The 20,744-nt window shown below is 42.8% G+C and overlaps 1 protein-coding gene across 5 annotated transcripts in view; it reads right to left on the reverse strand.

Moving 5' to 3' along the window:
* TNRC18 (trinucleotide repeat containing 18) overlaps positions 1-20,744 on the reverse strand; it is a 655,441-nt gene that overhangs the window by 320,977 nt on the left and 313,720 nt on the right. For all 5 annotated transcript variants that reach the window (XM_075179957.1, XM_075179958.1, XM_075179955.1 and 2 more), the window contains one exon: positions 9,396-9,808. In XM_075179957.1, coding sequence (XP_075036058.1) covers positions 9,396-9,808 — 413 coding nt within the window. The remainder of the gene's footprint in view (positions 1-9,395; positions 9,809-20,744) is intronic.

Consider the following 20,744-nt stretch of genomic DNA (forward strand, 5'->3'; position numbering starts at 1 on the left):
GCTCAGCAATAGGGGAAATAAATGACCTGTGCCCTTGCGACGGGACGTAACCACGCCCGTAGTACCCGCATAGTTTCTTTCTGAGCTGAAGAAGACAAGACAAGACGCACCTGATACCCTTGCAGTCTCCATCGTGCGGTAAGTTAGCTCTACAGTACTTGAAAGCACTTGGTTCTGAAGTAATACTGCAAGGACATTAACTAAACATAACATCTTTTTACTAAAGGGAGGAATATAAAACTGCATATGCACATGCTGATTTTTTATTGCCATGCATATGTATACAGTACTGTACTCACTTAGCGACCAATTCGCTTAACGACCTAGTCGTTGGAACGGAACTAGGTCGTTAAGTGAGGAATACCTGTATATAAATATATATATATATATATATATATATATATACATATATATATATATATGTATTGAGGATGTCTTACCAAACCCTACAAAACCTCAAAACACCCTAAATTAAGATAACCTATTTATGTATATGTTACTTAATCTAAATGTTAACTCAGTAAAAAAATCTCCAGATGACCTAATAATGGAAAACGTTTAGTAATTAATTCCTTAGAGCAGTGGTTCCCAAACTTTTGCAGTTCGTGGCACCCATAGAGTCTCCATAATTTTTTCAAGGCACCCCTCCAAAATAATTACCAAGCAGTCCTGTTCTAGAAGTAGTTGGGTCAAAAAAACGTAATAAGTATTTAGGTCAGGACAGAAATACTTATTTAGTTGTATGCAAAAATAATATGCATAGATCCAAGGAAAAAATAATATTTTTATATATTTTTTTAAATTATATTTCTGTCAAAGAATAATTGACAACTAACTCACACTGTGACCTCCTTCATCTCCACACACTCTGCCCCTCTGCATCCAGTCACACTGCCCCCTCTCACGCTGCCCCATATGCCCTCTCTCACCCTGCCCCCTCTCACGCTGCCCCGTCTGCCCTCTCTCACCCTGCCCCCTCTCACGCTGCCCCGTCTGCCCTCTCTCACCCTGCCCCCTTTCATGCTGCCCCGTCTGCCCTCTCACGCTGCCCCGTCTGCCCTCTCTCATCCTGCCCTCTCTCACCCTGCCCTCTTTCACCCTGCCCTCTCTCACCGTGCTGTCCTCTGCCCTCTCTCACCACGCTGTCCTCTGCCCTCTCTCACCACGCTGTCCTCTGCCCTCTCTCACCGCGCTGTCCTCTGCCCTCTCTCAGCGCTGTCACTCTAACCTCTCTCAGCGCTCTCAGCTTGACAAAATTCAATATGCTCATTCAGACCTTCTGGTATAAGAGTACATAGTTTAAAAATCCAAAAAGTCACTCTCTCACAGAGAATCTTGAACCTATCACCACCTCTCATAGTGGGCTTAACAGATTCCATAATATACACCTTTAGATTGGTGGGGTCAGAAAGAGTGTACATCCTTAAAATGTCTAAAAACACTATGATTTTCTAATCCATTAATAATATTCCTCCTATGTTCCATAAAACATATTTTGATGGTTCTAGTTGTTCTACCCACGTATTGCAGGCCACACGGGCACTGCAACACGTAGATAGAAAAGGAGGTATTACAATTGTAGAAACCCTCAATAATGAAGGTTTCTTTAGAAGAGTGAGATATTATTTCTCTATCCTTATTTTTTATATGTTTACAAGTTGTACACCGTGTCATACCACATTTGAAATTACCTTTTATATTTGACATAAACTCTTCATTTTGTGTAGTATTTTCTTCCTTATTCTTTTTATAAGAGAAGTGGCTGGGAGCTAGTATATTCTTCCTATTTTTATTCTTCTTGAAAACTATACAGGGCTGTTCATAAATCACGGTGTTAAGTATATGATCTTGTTTCAAAATGTGATAATTATTCTTAATAATTTGTTTAATAGTTTTCGACTTGGTGTTATATTTAGAAATAAATCTTAACCCACTCTCTCTAGATATATTTTTTCTTATATTGTCATCCCTGTCTGGTTTAGATTCTAGAATTGATGTTCTATCCATATTGGCAGTATATCTATATGCCTCATCTAAAATTCTTTGAGGATATCCTTTATTCTTAAAAGATCTTAACATTTCTTTTACTTGTACATCAAAAGATGTAGTGGTGGAACAGTTTCTTCTAATCCGGCCTAATTGGTTTTTAGGGATATTTATTAACCATGGTTTGTAATGACCACTCTTAAAGTCGATATAGTTATTAGTATCGACTTTTTTACGATTATTTTCAGTCTGAATTTCCATATTATTTATTGATAAGGTTAAATCCAAAAAGTTCACATGATTAAAACTCCAATTACCTGTGAATGTTTAATTATATTCATTGTGATTGAGATACATAATAAACTCTTGAATAGATTCCATCGTTCCGTCCCAAATAATAATGAGGTCATCTATATATCGGCCATAGTACACGAGGTTCGCGCCATAGGGTCCATTCCAAACAAATTGATCTTCGAAATGACCCATGTATAGATTTGCATAACTAGGCGCGAACATCGTGCCCATGGCCGTTCCAGTGGTCTGTAAATAATAATCATTATTAAATATAAAATAATTATGTGTCAATATATACGTAATAGATTCTATAATAAATTCTCCTTGTCTCTTTTCTATATTATTTGTATATAATATTTATTTTATAACATCTACACCTTTAGTGTGTGGAATATTTGTGTATAACGCTGTGACATCCAACGTGACAAAAAAATATGAGGATTTCCAAGTAAAGTCTTTTAAAATTCTAAGTAGATGTATTGTATCTTTGATATATGATTTAAGAGTAGTGACATAACCCTGCAAATAATAATCTACACAGTGAGACAAATTGGTACTGAGAGACCCAATTCCCGAAACAATGGGACGGCCTGGTGGCATATCTAGAGATTTATGAATTTTTGAAAAATATCCAGAAGCAGTGTACAGAATAGCGAGCACATGACAAATTTAATAAGTGTCATGCTCCTTTTACACAATGATATGGCTTATTTGAAATAAATGACTATAGGATTTGTTACCATTTGTTTATAATAGATATAGCATAACTAACTTTTATGATATAAGCAAATCTGAATTCTGAATATTATTTTCTAATCTGTACATGTGAGCATGAGCTACTAGCCAGGGTCCATATTGGAATCGATAATACAAACTACTCTACCTGCTTTGCCTGTTGGCGCTGGCTCATTCAAAATGAGCCAGGGCTAATGGCCAACAAATTATTTGTCTCCATAATATATAGTTATTGTCACTCACCGGTCCCCTGGTTCCTCTGGGTCAAGAGTCAGCCCACTCACTACTCTGCCGGCGCCCGTGCAACGCCGCGGTCGTCCACCATCTTAGCCATGCTTCTGCGCATGTGGAGACCGAAGGACTGTTGAAACCTTTTCCTCTCCCTCATTGGTTCTTCAATTGTCTCTTCCTATTTAAGGCTTCCCCTGACCTTCCTTCCTTGCCTGTTCTTGGTTCTAATTCTGCTGAGGCAACCAAGGAGTTCACACCTCCTGGATCTAATACCTGTCAGCCGCAGACAGCTCCACGCTACCTAGTATCGTACCTGCAAACTGGACAAGCCTCATCTCCACCTTAGTGGTAATACCTGTCAGCCGCAGACATCTCCACGCTACCTTGGATCGTACCTGTAGACTGGACAAGCCTCATCTCCTCATTAGTGGTAATACCTGTCAGCCGCAGACATCTCCACGCTACTTTGTATCATAACCTGCAGCCTGGACAAACCTCATCTCCACGTTAGCGATAATACCTGTCAGCCGCAGACAGCTCCACGCTACCTTGGATCATACCTGTAGACTGGACAAGCCTCATCTCCTCATTAGTGGTAATACCTGTCAGCCGCAGACATCTCCACGCTACCTTGTATCGTAGCTGCAGACTGGACAAGCCTCATCTCCACCTTAGTGGTAATACCTATCAGCCGCAGACATCTCTACGCTACCTTGCATCGTACCTACAGACTTAACAAGCTTCATCTTCACCTTAGTGGTAATACCTGTCAGCCGCAGACAGCTCCACGCTACTTTGTATCATAACCTGCAGCCTGGACAAACCTCATCTCCACGTTAGCAATAATACTTGTCAGCCGCAGACTTGTATCGTACCTGCAGCCTGCACAGACCTCGTCTCCACATTGGTGGCAATACTTATATCACTCAACCCCAGTTTGTTGTTTGTTTTTTTGTGACCTGCTACTATACCTGCCTCCCTCAGAAGCATTCTCGTTCTACTTCCATCCTCCACTGACCACAGCACGGCCTCTTCTCTCCCGAGATTCTCCGTTACTTCTGAGCCTTCTCTACTATCTAGCCCTGGCTAGCACCTAACCATCTTCTATAGCTGCTATCCGTCAACTCTACCTTACTCATCAGAGGGCCGCGACCTGCACAGTGGAAGCCGCTAAAACCCATACTTCCTTGTGGGAGTTCCTGGAGAAGACCAGCTGCTGTGTTACACTCCGCGCCTCTGGTGGGCAAAGTCATCTATTGGTAGATTCTGGGTTGAGACTCCTAGTGGCATTGACAGTTATAAAGGAGGTCCTATTGCACTTGCTGCTGTGAATTTCAGTGTGTACAGAGCATAATATTTATTTTATAGTTGTAAGTGTGTATATTATGTAAAAAAAAACATTTTTGTTGAGTTCCAAAGTAATAATCTTACATTGAAGTCTTATTATTTTAGTTTGATTATCTATTTTGTAAACTATAACTGTTTCAAATAATTAAATTTCAGGTTAAAAGGGTTCTGTAAAGAAATATGGATGGCGCATGGAACCAGAGTTACAACTCCTTATTCTAATCCATAACCGAACTGTACTTTTTCGCCCCATTGCTCTCAGGAAATACCAGTGATAGAAATGTAACATCTCCTTGAAAAATCACTTCAGGGTTAAAATTCCATCTGTACAGGGAACACTTAGGAGTTGACCCTTCTGTTTGATCCCTATTGTCCACCATTGAACTCTACCAGACAGCCAGGAGCTGGACCCAGCAGGGGTTTTCTAAGGGTGGACACTTAAGGCAGAAAGGGGAGCTGGATTGTGTGAGGGGCCCACCAATTGAGACCATTTGCATCTCCCCTGGACAGGCCGTTCCTACAGTGAGATTATGACGTTAATAAAAGTGTCTACCCTACCTAAATTATTTAATCGGTCATAGGTATCCCAACTAAATCCTTTAACCAGTAACTCAAGATACGCAATTTCTATACTGCTGTCAAATTGTGCCTCATTGCATGTCCACCCACCATGATTGAGGCGCTGTGCCTTCTCAGAGTATCTACGTCTGGCCTAATTTCAACGATATATTCTGAGCTCATTCTCCCGTCCGAATCTAATCGTGATCCATACAAATTGTCATGGGAATGTGACAGTGGGCTTAAAAAATGGGGGCAGCATGGCACAAAGGGGTTAAAAACCAGGGGGGGAGCATGGCACAGTGAGGTTAAAAAACGGGGCAGCATGGCACAGTGGGGTTAAAAAAAAGGGGGGAGCATGTCACAGTGGGGTTAAAAAACAGGGGGGCAGCATGGCACAGAGGGGTTAAAAAAAGGGGGGGGATGGCACAGTGGGGTTAAAAAACAGGACAGCATGGAACAGTGGGGTTAAAAAACAGGGGGGGCATGTCACAGTGGGGTTAAAAAACAGGGGGGCAGCATGGCACAGAGGGGTTAAAAAATGGGGGGATGGCACAGTGGTGTAGTATAGTGTAGTGTAGTGTGATGAAGGGGAGCCAGGTGAAGGGGGCAAAAGCAGCATGGAAGGCGCAGTGTGATCATAAGGCATGGCGATGATGAAGGGGCACATTATTGTAATGTTGGAGCTGGAGGAAGGCCTAATTATTAATTGTGGGTGGTATTGATTTAACGCCTTGGTTGTTTGGAATTATCTAAATGTTGCCATTTTTACCAAGTAGGGCCCCCAGCATTCCAGGATCCAGACAAGCCACAACTAAAGAAACATGTAGCCACAGGTGGTGAAAGTGAGAAGAACAGGTAGGAGAGAACAGCACAGTATGTGAAATGTTGTGATCTAGTAGGGACAATGCCAATTTTTGGTGAGTGTTGTGCCCAATGTAAGGTGCAGGCCAAGACTGAACTCTTTGTGTACACACTGCATTCTTTCTATACTACACTGTGGTGCTAGATGTCCTGAAAGTCAGGAGTGCTTGGACATATGTGACGCTCCGGCGAATTGAGAGCCTAGTGATTTTGATGTGTTAGCCACGCCCCAATGGCGCATTTGCCATGCCCCCAAATGCATGACCAAACCCTCAAAAAATTTTGCGCCACAGCGGAATTTTTTTAAGCATACTCGATTATAAGGTGGGGCCCCATGAATTTGTTGTACCGGGGCCCTGAATTCCTCTTGGCAGCCCTGAATATAATTGTTATTGTATCAAAATGTATCACAGACTCAGATTGTGTAATGCTGCAAATACAATGTGTCAAATGTCTTATTGTTTCACGCAAGCGTGAAGTGTTTAGTGTATCCACCAAAATAGCTAATTCAGTCAAGCCATTCCATTGTTTAATCAAGGTAACAGAGAAGGTATGTCTAACAGTTAAAGTGTCCACTGATAGACCCCTGCTGAAAGACATTTTACCCTTCGCCCTGTGTATACAGCCAAGGATGTAAGGAGAGCAAAATGCCAAGAGGACTATTCTAGCTTGGAGGATCCTGGTGTTGAAGACATCATCATCAACATTTATTTATATAGCTTCCGTAGCGCTTTACAATTGGGAACAAACAGTAATGAAACAATACTGGGTAATACATACAGAGGTAAGAAGGCCCTGCTCGTAAGCAAGACATCAGCAAAACGACTCTGGGCAGGCATTGTAGTGCTGCTGGAGGAAACCCTACCAGGACAGGGTCTGTGTGAGCCAGTATCTCAGGCTGTGTAACATGGTTACTGTCTAGCTAAGCGGTAGTGGTAATATTGCGGGAGGATAAGACTCTGAAAGAGACTGAGATTATTACTTTGGAGTGCTGACTTTATACCCTGTATCTTGTGAATGTCTTGTGGTGTTGTGCTGTCACAATAAAGCCTTATTTTGGATACACTCTGGTGTACCCGATTGAGTTAAATCCCACAGAGGGCAATTGCCGTTCCAGCTAAGGGTGGTATCCTCAAAAGGTCCCGCTTGATCCTAAATTCTTTCTCTTGCCCCTAGGGTTTCCTCTGCGACTTGTCAACAAAATAAACTCGCATAATCTCAGCCGCCACCAGCCAAATCGTTGAGGACTGGAAACAAACTGCGCCCCCTCCCTCCTGGCTATCATCAGCCGCGCTTGGCATGTCCATGGTATGGAATTTATTATGAGCATCATTAATAATTCCTCCAAATCTTTCAATAAAATAGAGGACCCTTGGTTGTCCTTCTTTCAATACCATTCTCCCTTCCCTTAACAAGATGTGTGCTATTGTCCTTTGAATATACCTAACCTCCCCCCTTCCTTTTTCCTTCTCTCTGTGGTCTCAGCCACGTCACTTACTATCTTTCTTCTACTGTTCTTACTCTTCTTTCTCCTCTCTTGCTGCCCTCATCTCTTTCTCCCCCCTAATACTCTTCTTCTTTCACTTCTTTTCTTGAATACCTTAAAAACTATGGTCTATTCAATTGGTTTACCTACATCTTCTCACACTGCTGAAAATGATTTACATGTTGCTTCTACTGCCTTTGCAGCTGTATTACCTGTTGTTGTAATATTATTCTGTTATCGTGCCTATGACCTTGAATAAACAAATCTTAAAAAAAAAAAAAGTGGCTACCCTGGGAGCTGATGGGCAGAGTGACAGATTTTGACCAAGAAGTGATGCTCTGCCAGAGATTCGTTGTGGAACACATCACACTGGATTTAACTTGTTGGACCTGCTATTGTCAAGTGTGCCGTCTGTGTTTAATCCTGTTCTGCAGAATAAATCATCTAATACCGTGTCTCAGTGATCTGGAGAACCTGTATCTTCACAGGTTCTTACACTACATTTTAAAAATTAAACATGTACTGGGGCAGTAGGTTGTAAAATTTTAGTGGTCACTCACTTACTGTTGCCTATGCTATCCATCCAAACATTGGTACTATATGTCACTGTTTTTGCCCTGCAGCTCCCTGTCCAGAAGCAGGTTACAGAGAAGTTCAGTTTGAATTGCAATTTGTTAGCCCACCCTCTGTTACACGGCTTGGACTACCCTCTGTAGTTCAGAGTACACCTCACTATGCTAGCTACAGATTAGAGCAAACCCCAAATCTAATCTGACACTAGTATCAAAATATAAATCGCTGGGTATATGGCTTGATCCAAATATATCATTTGGTTTGTATACAGACATCCTGATTTCCAAAATGTATTCTAAACTTGTCATGTTCTACAGAAACAAATGTTTCCTTCATGGACAGAAAGTCCAGTCACACAACAGATGATGTAAGGGATGTAGTCTATGGTAACTGCACCTCAAACTCATTTTGACAATCTGATGTTCAGTTTTAAAATGTAACTACACTACCAACCATTGCAACATCCTATCATATCATAGCTGCATGTTACTGGAGTCCATGGAAGTGTTCCCTTTCCCTGTCAAACTATCAAACACTTTTTAGACAAGTTACCCAATTTTATATCAACATTTATAACACTTACACCACACAGCACTTATCACATTAGATCCACTTTCAGAAGTGGATAAACAACCTTTGCCTAACTGGCATCACATGTCTGGAACAATCTACCAGAGTCTATTAGAATATAGAGCTTAAGATAATTTAAAACATCTCTCATTTCGTATTATAAACATGTGTGTCACTACAATGTATATTAAATTTTTTTGTTGTTGCAGGTAGTGCACAGATACCAAAAAGCTTAATTTTTACGCTGCCGTTCAGAGTTAAGCTAGGACACAACCCCTTCCCTGTCTGCACATATTTCAAGTTTGTCTCCCACTGCAGCTTGTTGTGGTTTTGCAAATGTATAGAGATAGAAACACTGTATCCATAGCTGCCAACATATTTCAATAGTTTCCAGAGAGGCTGCGCAGCTGAACTGATGCAGGCCAGGTCCAATACTGTCTTGGCAGAACTTTGAGCACTACGATTTCCATAAAATAAATTTTCTTTAATAAGATTATAGGATATTTTATTTACATTTTAAAACTTTAATCTCTAAAATATCAACAAAAGCCCACAGTAAAAGACTAGATGATAAGAATTGCATTTTAGAGTTGTTGGTCAATATTGAAAAATAAAGACATTTCCAGGGACAAATATCTAAAGCCTGGCACTGTTCCAGGAAATTAAAGACAGTTGGCAACTATGTGTATCCCTTAAGCTCTTTTTGATTCCTGTATATGACTCAAACACATTTTAGACTTTCCAAACAGACCTTGAAGTTGTCTTTTTGCTCCTTTCCCTTTTTGGGGCTTGCCACCTTGCTGCAGCGGATGGTTTTAGACACAGACGTTGCACTTGTGGAGACATCAGGTAGTACAGAAGGGGAACTGATCGCACCATGAAGAAAGATTCGTTCACTCCGGCGTCGGCTCCATAAATCATCATCGCTTAACTCGACTGCAAATTCTTGACCGCGGTCCTTTGCAGATTTAAATTTTTTACATTTTTGTGCTTTGTCCATTATCTTTCCTTTCGCAGAGCAATTAGGAATGCATTCAGCTTCTATAGAAGTTGCTGCTATTGTAGAATTGTCTAATTTTTTAGCGTTGGAAAATGTTATGTCAACTGAAGACTTTGCTTTAATTTTCACTTTAATCTCTGAATCCGTGTCTTCAAACTCTGTGCCTATACAAAGCAAAAAAGTACAGTAATATACTTAGCACACAAGACTGCATCTGTTGTCATGGCAAATAAGGAAATTTTAATTAAATGAGACAAACTTCAGTAGAATGTATAAAACCACAATCATTTTTATGACTTGCATGATAATTAAAAATCAGATTCTTATTAAATGGCTTCAAACAGGTAAAAGCTTGCTAATAATGCCATTTGGAATTATTTCAGATGTGCATATTTCACACATTCAAAATTCTTTAAAATAAAACATCAAACACTTCTTGTAAGTTATGTACAATTAATGATCCAGAGAACACCATTTTAGTTTTACATTTCAGGTTTATATTGTGTGTTCTGATATATTTATCAGTAATATAGAGTTCAGCCTTAAAACCTTTTAGTTAATGAGCAGGACCTTATCAACCAACAAGCAGCCAGGGGCGCTGGGTCCTGGGGAGGGGGGGCGCGCCACCACCGGCATTTAATAATTTAATATCTGTTTTCTTTTTTTTTTTTTAAGGGGACAGGGAAATGGCTGTGGGGGTGGGAGTGGGGGAGGTAATGACATTGGCTGAAGGGAGAAATTGAATGGCTGAGTGAGTATTTGAAAAATAGAGCAGCTTTGGGGGGCATGATCTGTATTGTGTGGTGGTTACATGGATGCTCTCTGTGGTCTCTGTGTTATCTAGAATGTTAAATAATAATCAGTTGGGGCTTATAGAGGTTTGCATTTGATTATAGCTGTTTGACCAAAATGTTCATATATTGCATATATATGCATGTGCTATGGGGTAGTTTTATCTGACCATAATGGAGTGTTGTGTTTAAATTAAAGAGCTTAATCATTCAGGGTTTGTTAACATTTTGCATTATAATACAATTTTTGCATATTTTCAAAACAGGACTCCAACTTTACAGAAGCCAGCTAGAAGACAAGAAAGCTGAAAGAACAAGAGAGAATAGCAAGACAGGTAAGAGAGGATGCAACAATCTGTCTAAATTTGAATGCTGGAGTATTCCTATACACCTATATATTGGTGGTAGTGAAGGTGGTGGTGGGGATTTGGAGTCACTATGGGTGTATTAGCAAAGGGCTTCCAGAACCATTAATCAGGCCCGGGTAATGAGGTAGTCATTGCCTACTCTCCCGGAATGTCCGGTAGACTCCCGAATTATTGGGAGTTCTCCCGGACTCCCGAGAGAGTAGGCAAAAATTCCGGAACCACCCCGTTGTTGTAAATGGTGGGTGCGGGACACCATGCGTGGCCACGCCCCCTTGACGGACTTCCTCCCGGACAGCTGTTGTCAAAAGTAGGTAAGTATGGTTTAAGTGAGGCTGATGCAAACTGTGTAACTCTTCGGTTTGCACACAGTGTTGTTTTTCCTACACACATGAATGTGCATGCCTTCCCCTCAGCTGTCAGGAAATACCACAGCAACCTAAAAGTGCACATAGGTGATGTTATAATATTTATAAGTCATATATGTCCAATTTATGTCATAGCTGCAAGATGATTGTAATAGTTTGTGTTTTACCCAACAAGTTATATATCACAGATATTTTAGATTTTTAAAAGTAATATAATTATACTAAGTCATGGGAAATGACTAAAATGGACAGACATGCAAAATTAGCATGTGAAATATTAAATCATGAGTACAGTATCTATTATTATCTATTAATATCTACTACGATGCATAACTTTGTTTTTATTCAATAGGGTAATATATATTATAAGGAAAATGGAGATATTATTGAGCAGCACAAATGATTCACTTTATAATTTTAAGAGATGATTTATTAAGGAACATAAATGCAGACACTTGACGTATTTTGCGTAAAATTGCTCTTTGCATTTTCAGAAACTAACCATATGCCAGAGAACGCAGAAAATTCAACTTTTCTTCCCTTACTACTGCCTACTATTGCATGGGTGGAACAGGGAGGGGAATGTGAGTATGCACGCAGTTAATGTACAGTAAAGGCGTGCCAAGCTCGAGTGCACGCAGCAGCATCCGACTCAAGCTTTGGGTATCTCAAAGGTACGTGTTTTTCAGTCATACCACTTGCACTAGCTATAGGTCTGGTGTAAGTGTCAATTACTAGTGATTACGATCGCATGAGCATGCTAGAACATGTGTTTACAACCAGGAGCAACTGTACAAGTGCATTTTATTTACAGTAGACATTAATAACATCCTAATAAATGTATTTTATTAAAGAATTAAATAAAAAGTATTTAAAAAAAAAAAAAGCTTTGTCATTAATGACTATATTATGAGCAGTTGACATAAACTGTATATTTAAAAAAATATATATTATGTGCTTATATAATGTGCATATGATCTTATTTGCATGATTGCCCATGATGCTCTCACTGGGGTTTTCTGCTCTGGAAGGATCAGCAGCGGTCCCCATTATCTCCATGGGCCCCGTGCACGACACCTGCCACACCAATGGTAGTTCTGCCACTGTAAGCACATATGGGGGTAAATGTATCAAGGTCCGATTTTTTTAGCGTTTTAAAATCGCTGCAAACCCGCGATTTTAGTTCCCAAGCTGTCAGATGTATTAAACTGCGATTTTAACTCTGATCTTAAAAATTGCTGGTCATCTCTGGTGATTTTGCTCCCGTGTTTAGCTAACTCTCCTGTGTTTCCTGCGAGATTAGTAAACACATCACTGTTACACTGGTCTGCCTATACAGCCGGAGCTCCGGCAGCTGTCAAATGTTTAAAAGTAGATAAAAGGTTTTTTTTTTAAAAAAAAGTGTGGGGTCCCCCGTCCTGCCACTGCTTGTAGTTATACAAGTATCAGCATGGCCACACTGTTTATGGCAGCCTGGCTGGCTGGGACTTGTAGTTCCACAAATCAAAATGACATCTGTTAGTTTTTTTTAACTAGATAATCGCCATTATTACCCTACACCCACCGCCTAGGGGGTGTAGGAAGAGCCCAAGTGCTTTCAGCACTGGGCTGGGTGTCCTTAGAGGGGGGGCCCGCTCATTTTTTTTGGGCGGACCCCACTACCTAGGGAATCCAGCCCAGCGCTGAACAGCCTGGGTTTGGTTGTCATTATGGCAGGGGGACCCCTGCCGCGTGTCCCCCTGCTATAGTGCCACCCACCCCAAGCTGGTTTGCCTAGTGCTGGTTGTATGAAAATCGGGGGGGCCACACGCAAAATTTTTCCCCGATTTTCACGCAGTGCAAGTGCTGCCAGCAGTAGGCTGGCAGCACTAGGGTTAATAGTGGTAGGATAGGGGGACCCCAGGGTTTTTTTTTTTAAACTCTATTTTTAAACATTTGACAGCTGCCGGATCTCCGGCTGTATAGACAGGCAGTGTAACAGTGATGTGTTTATTAATCACGCTGCTAGGATGCAGCGTGTTGTATGTAGCTATTTTTAAAGCAAACTCAGGAGAGTTTGCTTAATCGTAGCTTCATATATTTTAGACTTGTATAGCTAGAGTGGCAAGCAGTCAGGAGTTTGATCTCTATCGATTTTGGAAATAGCGATTTTGACAGAAACACAACTCTGGCGATTTTACATGAAAACTCAGGTTCATACAACTGCGAGTTATAACTCTCACGAGAAAATCGCTGGATTTGCAAAATCGCACCTTGATACATTTACCCCATGGACTGCTTTGCGATATGTATGTTAACCCAATTTATCTTTCTTTTCTTTCTTATTTTTCTTGAATTAGCAATTGTTTCTTTGTTTAATTTTGTTTTGAAGTACCAATAAAATAATACTAGATTTAAAAAAAAAATATACATAATATGCGTTCTTTTGTGACTTTATATTCCACATATGTATTGGATGTTTCCTGCAGTAAATTGCCTGTTAGAGCAGGGCGGACCTAGGGCCTGATTCATTAAGAAACTTGGTAAGGTAAGAAGGTAAGGTAAAGTACGGTGGCTTAGTGTTTAGCACTTCTGCCTTGTAACATTGGGGTCATGAGTTCAATTCCCTTCCATGGCCTTATGTCACGACTGATAATGGGTACCTGCTGTTGTTGGCGCAACTCAGAGGAAGGCGCGGAGTCTAACGTGCCCCTGGTATTCACCAGGAACCCCCGCAAGGAAGTATGGACTCCACTGCAGGGACACGCAGGTCGCGGTCCTTCCTAGAGTCCACAGCGAGGTACAAGGAGGTGTCAGACAGGCTGGGTCAGCAACGTTCAGGTAGAAGAGGTAAAAAGGGAAATCCAGAAGAATGGTGAGGCAAGCCGGGTCGGTAACTTTCAGGGAGAACAATACAAAGGCAGAATCCAAATAGAGGTGGTCAAACGGTCCGGGTCAAAAGGTCACAAGCAGCACGAGGATAGTCAGGAACGAATACAGCAACTGGTATACACAAACGCTGGAGACAGGAAGACCTGATACTCTGGCACTGGTGAGAGGGCTGGAAGAGGTTTAAATACTGTGGTAACCCAATCAGAATCAGCGCTGCAGCGCTGTCATACCTGCCGCCGGGAATCCTGTTCATAGCGTCCCGTTGCCTAGCAACGGGGCGCGTCATCACACCCAGAGGTCGGACGGCAGGGGGATCCGGAAGTGATGCGTCTGGTTGCTAGGCAACCAGACGCGTTGTCAGCAGAACGGCGGAACGGCGCCTGACAGTATACCCTCCTCTTCTTCCTCCTGTTTGAAGGAACCTTTTAAGAATTCTAGGAGCGTGAAGGTCCTGCTTGTCCACCCATGATCTCTCCTCTGGGCCAAATTCTTTCCAATGGACAAGAAATTGCTGTTTGCCACGAAGAATGCGAGAGGCCAAGATCCGATTGACTTCGAATTCTGTTCCAGAAGAGGTTTGTATTGGTGGGGGACGACAGGGAGGTCGATAGAATTTATTGAGTACCACTGGTCATAGTAATGAGACATGAAAAGTATTATGACATCTCAGAGAAGGAGGAAGTTTCAATTTAAAGCATACAGGATTAATTACTTGCATAATGGTGTACGGGCCAATAAATCGAGGAGCCATCTTCATAGAAGGAACTTTTAGTCTTAGGTCCCGGGTGGATAGCCATACTTGGTCTCCCACCTTTAAGAGAGGAGTGGCCCTCCCATGACGATCTGCAAAGATTTTGTGATGCTGAGTAGCCTTGAGTAAAGCCATCTTAGTCTTAGCCCAAATGAGAGAAAACTCCCGATAAAGAGTATCTACGGCTGGAATCGGTGAAGAGGACACTGGAAAAGGATCTTGAAACACAGGATGACTTCCATATACAATAAAGAATGGGGAGAATCCGGTAGACTCATGAATGTGTTGGTCATGGGAGAACTCCGCCCAAGGAAGGAATTGAGACCATTTATTCTGATTGTCAGAGGTAAAACAGCGAAGAAATGTTTCGAGGTCCTGATTGATTCGCTCCGTCTGTCCATTGGTTTGGGGATGATATCCCGAAGAGAATTTCAATTCTATGTTCAATTTCCTACAAAAGGTTCTCCGAAAACGGGATGTGAATTGGACTCCACGGTCCGAAATGATCTCCTTCGGGCAATCATGTAATCTGAATATCTCCTTGATAAAGATATCTGCCAGACGACTGGCCGTGGGCAGTCCAGTTAGAGGAATAAAATGTGCCATCTTCGAAAATCGATCAATAACCACCCAGATAGTGGTAAACCCTGCACTGTGGGGTAGGTCTGTGATAAAATCCATGGCCACACTTTCCCAAGGAGCATCGGGGATAGGGAGTGGACGAAGAAGGCCTGCCGGGACTCTTCTACAAGTCTTGTGTTGAGCACAAGTAGTGCAGGAAGCAATAAATTTACAAATATCGGCACGTACAGTAGGCCACCATAAGCGACGGCAAAGCAACGATGTTGTCTTCTTTATTCCAGCATGGCTGGCAATGCGGGATGAATGAGCCCACTGTAGGGTCTTGAGCCGGAGATGAGGTTCCACAAATGACCGGCCTGGAGGAGGAGAGGACGTTTTGGTCCTAGTGAGGGCTACAATATTAGAAGGATCAATAATATGCTGAGGAACCAACGGTCTTAAGCGATCGGAATCGTCAAATGAGCGAGATAATGCATCTGCACGTCCGTTTTTGGCTCCAGGGCAGAATGTGAGCTTCATGTTAAATCGAGCAAAGAAAGATGCCCAGTGGGCTTGCCGAGGATTAAGGCAACGAGCCTCTTGAATGAACACTAGGTTCCGATGGTCGGTAAACACAGTAACAGGAAATATAGCCCCCTCCAACAGATGTCGCCATTCCTCCAGAGCCACCTTGATGGCCAGTAACTCCTTGTCCCCTATTCCATAATTACATTCACTTGGGAGAAATCGTCTGGAGAAAAACCCACACGGGTTGTGTGAGCCAGCAGGAGACTCTTGAAAAAGCACCGCCCCAATGCCTACAGAGGATGCATCTACCTCTAAGAAGAAGGGTCGTTCTTGATCTGGCTGGGACAGAACTGGAGCTGAAGAAAATGCTTTCTTTAACATTAAGAAGGCAGACATGGCTTCCGAGGACCAAACCCTGGGGTTGGCAGTCTTCCTGGTTAAAGCTGTAATGGGAGCTATAATGGTGGAGAATCCCTGAATAAATTGGCGATAATAGTTTTCAAAGCCAATGAACCTTTGAGTCGCTTTAAGGCCTTGTGGCTGAGACCAGTTCAGAATAGCTGACACCTTGGTGGGATCCATACAAAGACCTTGACCCGACACAATGAAACCAAGAAAAGGTACCTGGCTAATCTCAAACACATATTTCTCCAGCTTGCAGTAGAGGTGATGTTTCCGGAGTCTACGTAAGACCTCCTTTACTTGTTCCCGATGCGTCTTCAGATCTTTAGAAAATAATAATATATCGTCTAAATACACTACCACAGAAGTGTATAACAGGTCATGAAAGATATCGTTAACAAAGGTTTGGAAGATGGCTGGGGCGTTGCAGAGGCCGAAGGGCATCACCAGGAACTCGAAATGTCCATCTCTGGTGTTAAAGGCAGTCTTCCATTCGTCCCCCTTCTTGATGCGAATCAAATTATAGGCCCCACGGAGATCTAATTTGGAAAAAATTTGAGATCCACTGAGCTTGTCAAAGAGGTCAGAGATGAGAGGTAGTGGATATCGATTTTTGAAAGTGATGCGGTTGAGAGGACGATAATCAATACAAGGCCGAAGAGACCCATCCTTCTTCTTAACGAAAAAAAACCCTGCACCCGCTGGGGAAGTGGATTTGTGGATAAATCCCCGTTTCAGGTTTTCCGTAATATATTGAGACATGGCTGACGTCTCTGGACGAGATAAAGGGTAGGTCCGCCCTTTGGGGATGTGTTGGTCAGGAGACAAAACAATAGCGCAATCCCAGGGACGATGAGGAGGCAAGATCTCCGCTTCAACCTTACTGAATACATCTTGGAATTCCATATAGGCCTCAGGAAGATGGGTTAGCTCGGAATGAGCCATCACTTGACATCTTGAAGGCAAAACTCTGGACAGACATTCAAAGCGACATCCTGAACCCCACGACATAACTTGAGCGTGGTCCTAATCCATCTGAGGAGAATGCTTTCTCAGCCACGGTAGCCCAAGATGAGGGGGTTAATGGACCTCGGCAAAACCAAAAGTTGGATCATCTCGCTATGAAGTACTCCTACCATCAACCGAACAGGAGAAGTCACAGAGGAGATGGAGCCGTGGGTAACACGACTACCGTCGACTGCCGTCAGAGATAACGGTTGAGGGAATGGGTTTAAAGGTATTTGGAGCTGCGAAGCTAGATCCGCCGAAATGAAGTTCCCGGAGGAGCCGGAGTCCACAAAGGCCGTGGTGGAAAAGGTACCTTTAGGGGTGCTCAGGATGACAGCCATCTGAAATTCTGGGGAATTTTCTTTAGAATAGGGAGCAACTGTGGACTCTCTTAAACGGCCTCCCCGCCACCGTTTAGGAGGAAGAGTTTACCGGTTTCTTGGGGCAAACTCTTAGCAGGTGTCCCGGATCTCCGCAATACAGACACAGGCGTTGTTTGAAGCGTCTCTCCCTCTCTTCAAGGGATAATTTAGAGCGTCCTACTTGCATTGGTTCGTCCACTGGCAGGATGGGATTTTGGAACTGGGGTGCTAGCCGTGATATGAACCGTTTGCCAGAAGAGCGTTCCTGCGTGCGCTCTTGGTAGCGCAAATCCACCTTTATGCACATGGAGATGAGGGAATCTAGCTCGGCCAGGAGTTCTCTGGAAATTAGCTCATCCTTAATCCGGTCAACCAGACCTTGCCAAAAGGTTGCCACCAGTGCTTCGTTATTCCATTTTAACTCGGAAGCCAGGGTCCGAAATTGAACTGCATATTGCCCCACGGACAGGTCACCTTGGCGGAGGTTTAACAAGCTAGTAGCTGCAGAAGCAACTCTTCCGGGATCGTCGAAGACTTTTCTAAAAGCTTCAATGAAGGAGCTGGAGCTATTAAGAAGTGGATCCCCTCGTTCCCATAAAGGTGAGGCCCAGGCAAGGGCTTGACCACTGAGGAGGGAGATGAGAAAGGCTACTTTGGTGCGTTCTGAAGAAAAGGCCCCTGGGTTGCACTCAAATTGAATAGCACATTGGTTCAGGAAGCCCCTGCACTTCTTGGGATCACCGTCAAACTTTTCGGGTGTCGGGATGCGTAAACCGGAGGCCGCTGTAGAGACCGTAACCACACTGGATGCTGTGGATGCAGAAGAGGTTATGGCTGGTGTAGCGGGTGAAGCACTCTAAAATGTTTCGAAGCGGGTAGCAATCCCTTGGACACATTGTAGGAGATGCGCTTGGGCTGCTTCTTGTTGCTCCACTCGCTGAGCCAGATGCAGGAGTAGGTCTCGAGCAGACGGTTCACCAGACCCCTCCGTTGTCATGGCCAGAGTATACTGTCACGACTGATAATGGGTACCTGCTGTTGTTGGCGCAACTCAGAGGAAGGCGCGGAGTCTAACGTGCCCCTGGTATTCACCAGGAACCCCCGCAAGGAAGTATGGACTCCGCTGCAGGGACACGCAGGTCACGGTCCTTCCTAGAGTCCACAGCGAGGTACAAGGAGGTGTCAGACAGGCTGGGTCAGCAACGTTCAGGTAGAAGAGGTACAAAGGGAAATCCAGAAGAATGGTGAGGCAAGCCGGGTCGGTAACTTTCAGGGAGAACAATACAAAGGCAGAATCCAAATAGAGGTGGTCAAACGGTCCGGGTCAAAAGGTCACAAGCAGCACGAGGATAGTCAGGAACGAATACAGCAACTGGTATACACAAACGCTGGAGACAGGAAGACCTGATACTCTGGCACTGGTGAGAGGGCTGGAAGAGGTTTAAATATTGTGGTAACCCAATCAGAATCAGCACTGTAATACCTGCCGCCGGGAATCCTGTTCATAGCGTCCCGTTGCCTAGCAACGGGGCGCGTCATCACACCCAGAGGTCGGACGGCAGGGGGATCCGGAAGTGATGCGTCTGGTTGCCAGACGCGCTGTCAGCAGACAGGCGGCCGTGCGGAACGGCGCCTGACACCTTATCTGTGTGGAGTTTGTATGTACTTCCTGTGTTTGCGTGGGTTTCCTCCGGGTGCTCCGGTTTCCTCCAACAATCCAAAAACATACTGGTAGGTTAATTGGCTGCTATTAAATTGACCCTAGTCTGTGTGTGTTAGGGAATTTAGACTGTAAGCCCCAATGGAACAGGGACTGATGTGAGTGAGTTCTCTGTACAGCACTGCGGAGTTAGTGACGCTATATAAATAAATGATGATGATGATGATAATGAAGGTAAGGTAAGAATTTGAGTAAGTTTTCTTATATAAGTTTTCTGGACAAAACCATGTTGCAATGCAAGGGCTGTAAATTAGTTTATTATTTTGCACATGAGTTAAATTTTGGCTGTTTTTTTAAAATACTGGCCGTTTTTCAGCCCATAAGGCAGAAAAAGTGGTGTGTTTGTGCAATTTGCACAGTATTCTAAGTCGTACGGATCTAAAGATCCGTGCCACTCTAAATACTGTTTAAATTTAAAAATGAGGCCCTAAAAGTTTCTATATGCTTAACAGGATTTCCATTGTTCATGAGATGTGATCTATTATAGGTCATTAGGCCATGTTAATTAATAAATTTTACAACTGTGCTATAACATCTAAACATCCAAGTATAATTTTTTGGTAAACACACAGAGATACATGCATATTTATTTATTATTTCAGTTTGCTGTTTTTTTTACTTGTTAGTGTGCACGTTTTGTCGACAGGTGAATTCAATGGGGGTGTGTTCCTAATTAATTAACTGTTCTGTACTCACTATCTGTATGGCAGCCCTTGAGGAAGGTGCCTCACAAGCACCGAAATGGCCATTGGGTATTCTGTGACATACACAATTATGAGCCAGGTTCCTGTAGTGCCTTTTCAAGATAAATACATTTCAATTATGTTGCTAATCTGTCCTTTTTGATTTGCTGCTATGGATGGCATAACGGAACTGTTTTGTTGTGGATTTTAAATGCAATAAAACAAGCCATTTTTGCACTTGGAGTGCTATTCATTGAACATGGCACCCACGAATATTATCTGATTAAGCTGACCAACTCACGCCAAAGTCTTCCAATTCTGGACAGTCCTAACATGATCAAATGCTATGCTTTTTTTTATCTGGGCTAAAGGCTTACCTGCATACAGCTTTTAAAGGGAAGTCTTTCCCAAAGTACTAGCAGACTTTGGTGTGAGTTGGTCAGCCTAACATATATATTGCAATATGTGGAACTAACATTCACTGTTTTTAATATAGAAAAGTAGTTAGTACAGAATTAATTATGTGTTTGGAGAGTGCAGAGTATCCCTGTTATTTTGTCTATACAATGTGGTCAACCCCCTCTTGCACCCCAGTCTGTACATGGAGAGTGCAGAGGATCTATGTCTCCGTATTTGCCGGCGTATAAGACGACTTTTTTGCCCTGAAAAACATGCCTCCAAGTGGGGGGG

The sequence above is a fragment of the Mixophyes fleayi genome, chromosome 7 (genome assembly GCF_038048845.1).
Source record: "Mixophyes fleayi isolate aMixFle1 chromosome 7, aMixFle1.hap1, whole genome shotgun sequence".
In the NCBI taxonomy this organism is placed as follows: domain Eukaryota; kingdom Metazoa; phylum Chordata; class Amphibia; order Anura; family Limnodynastidae; genus Mixophyes; species Mixophyes fleayi.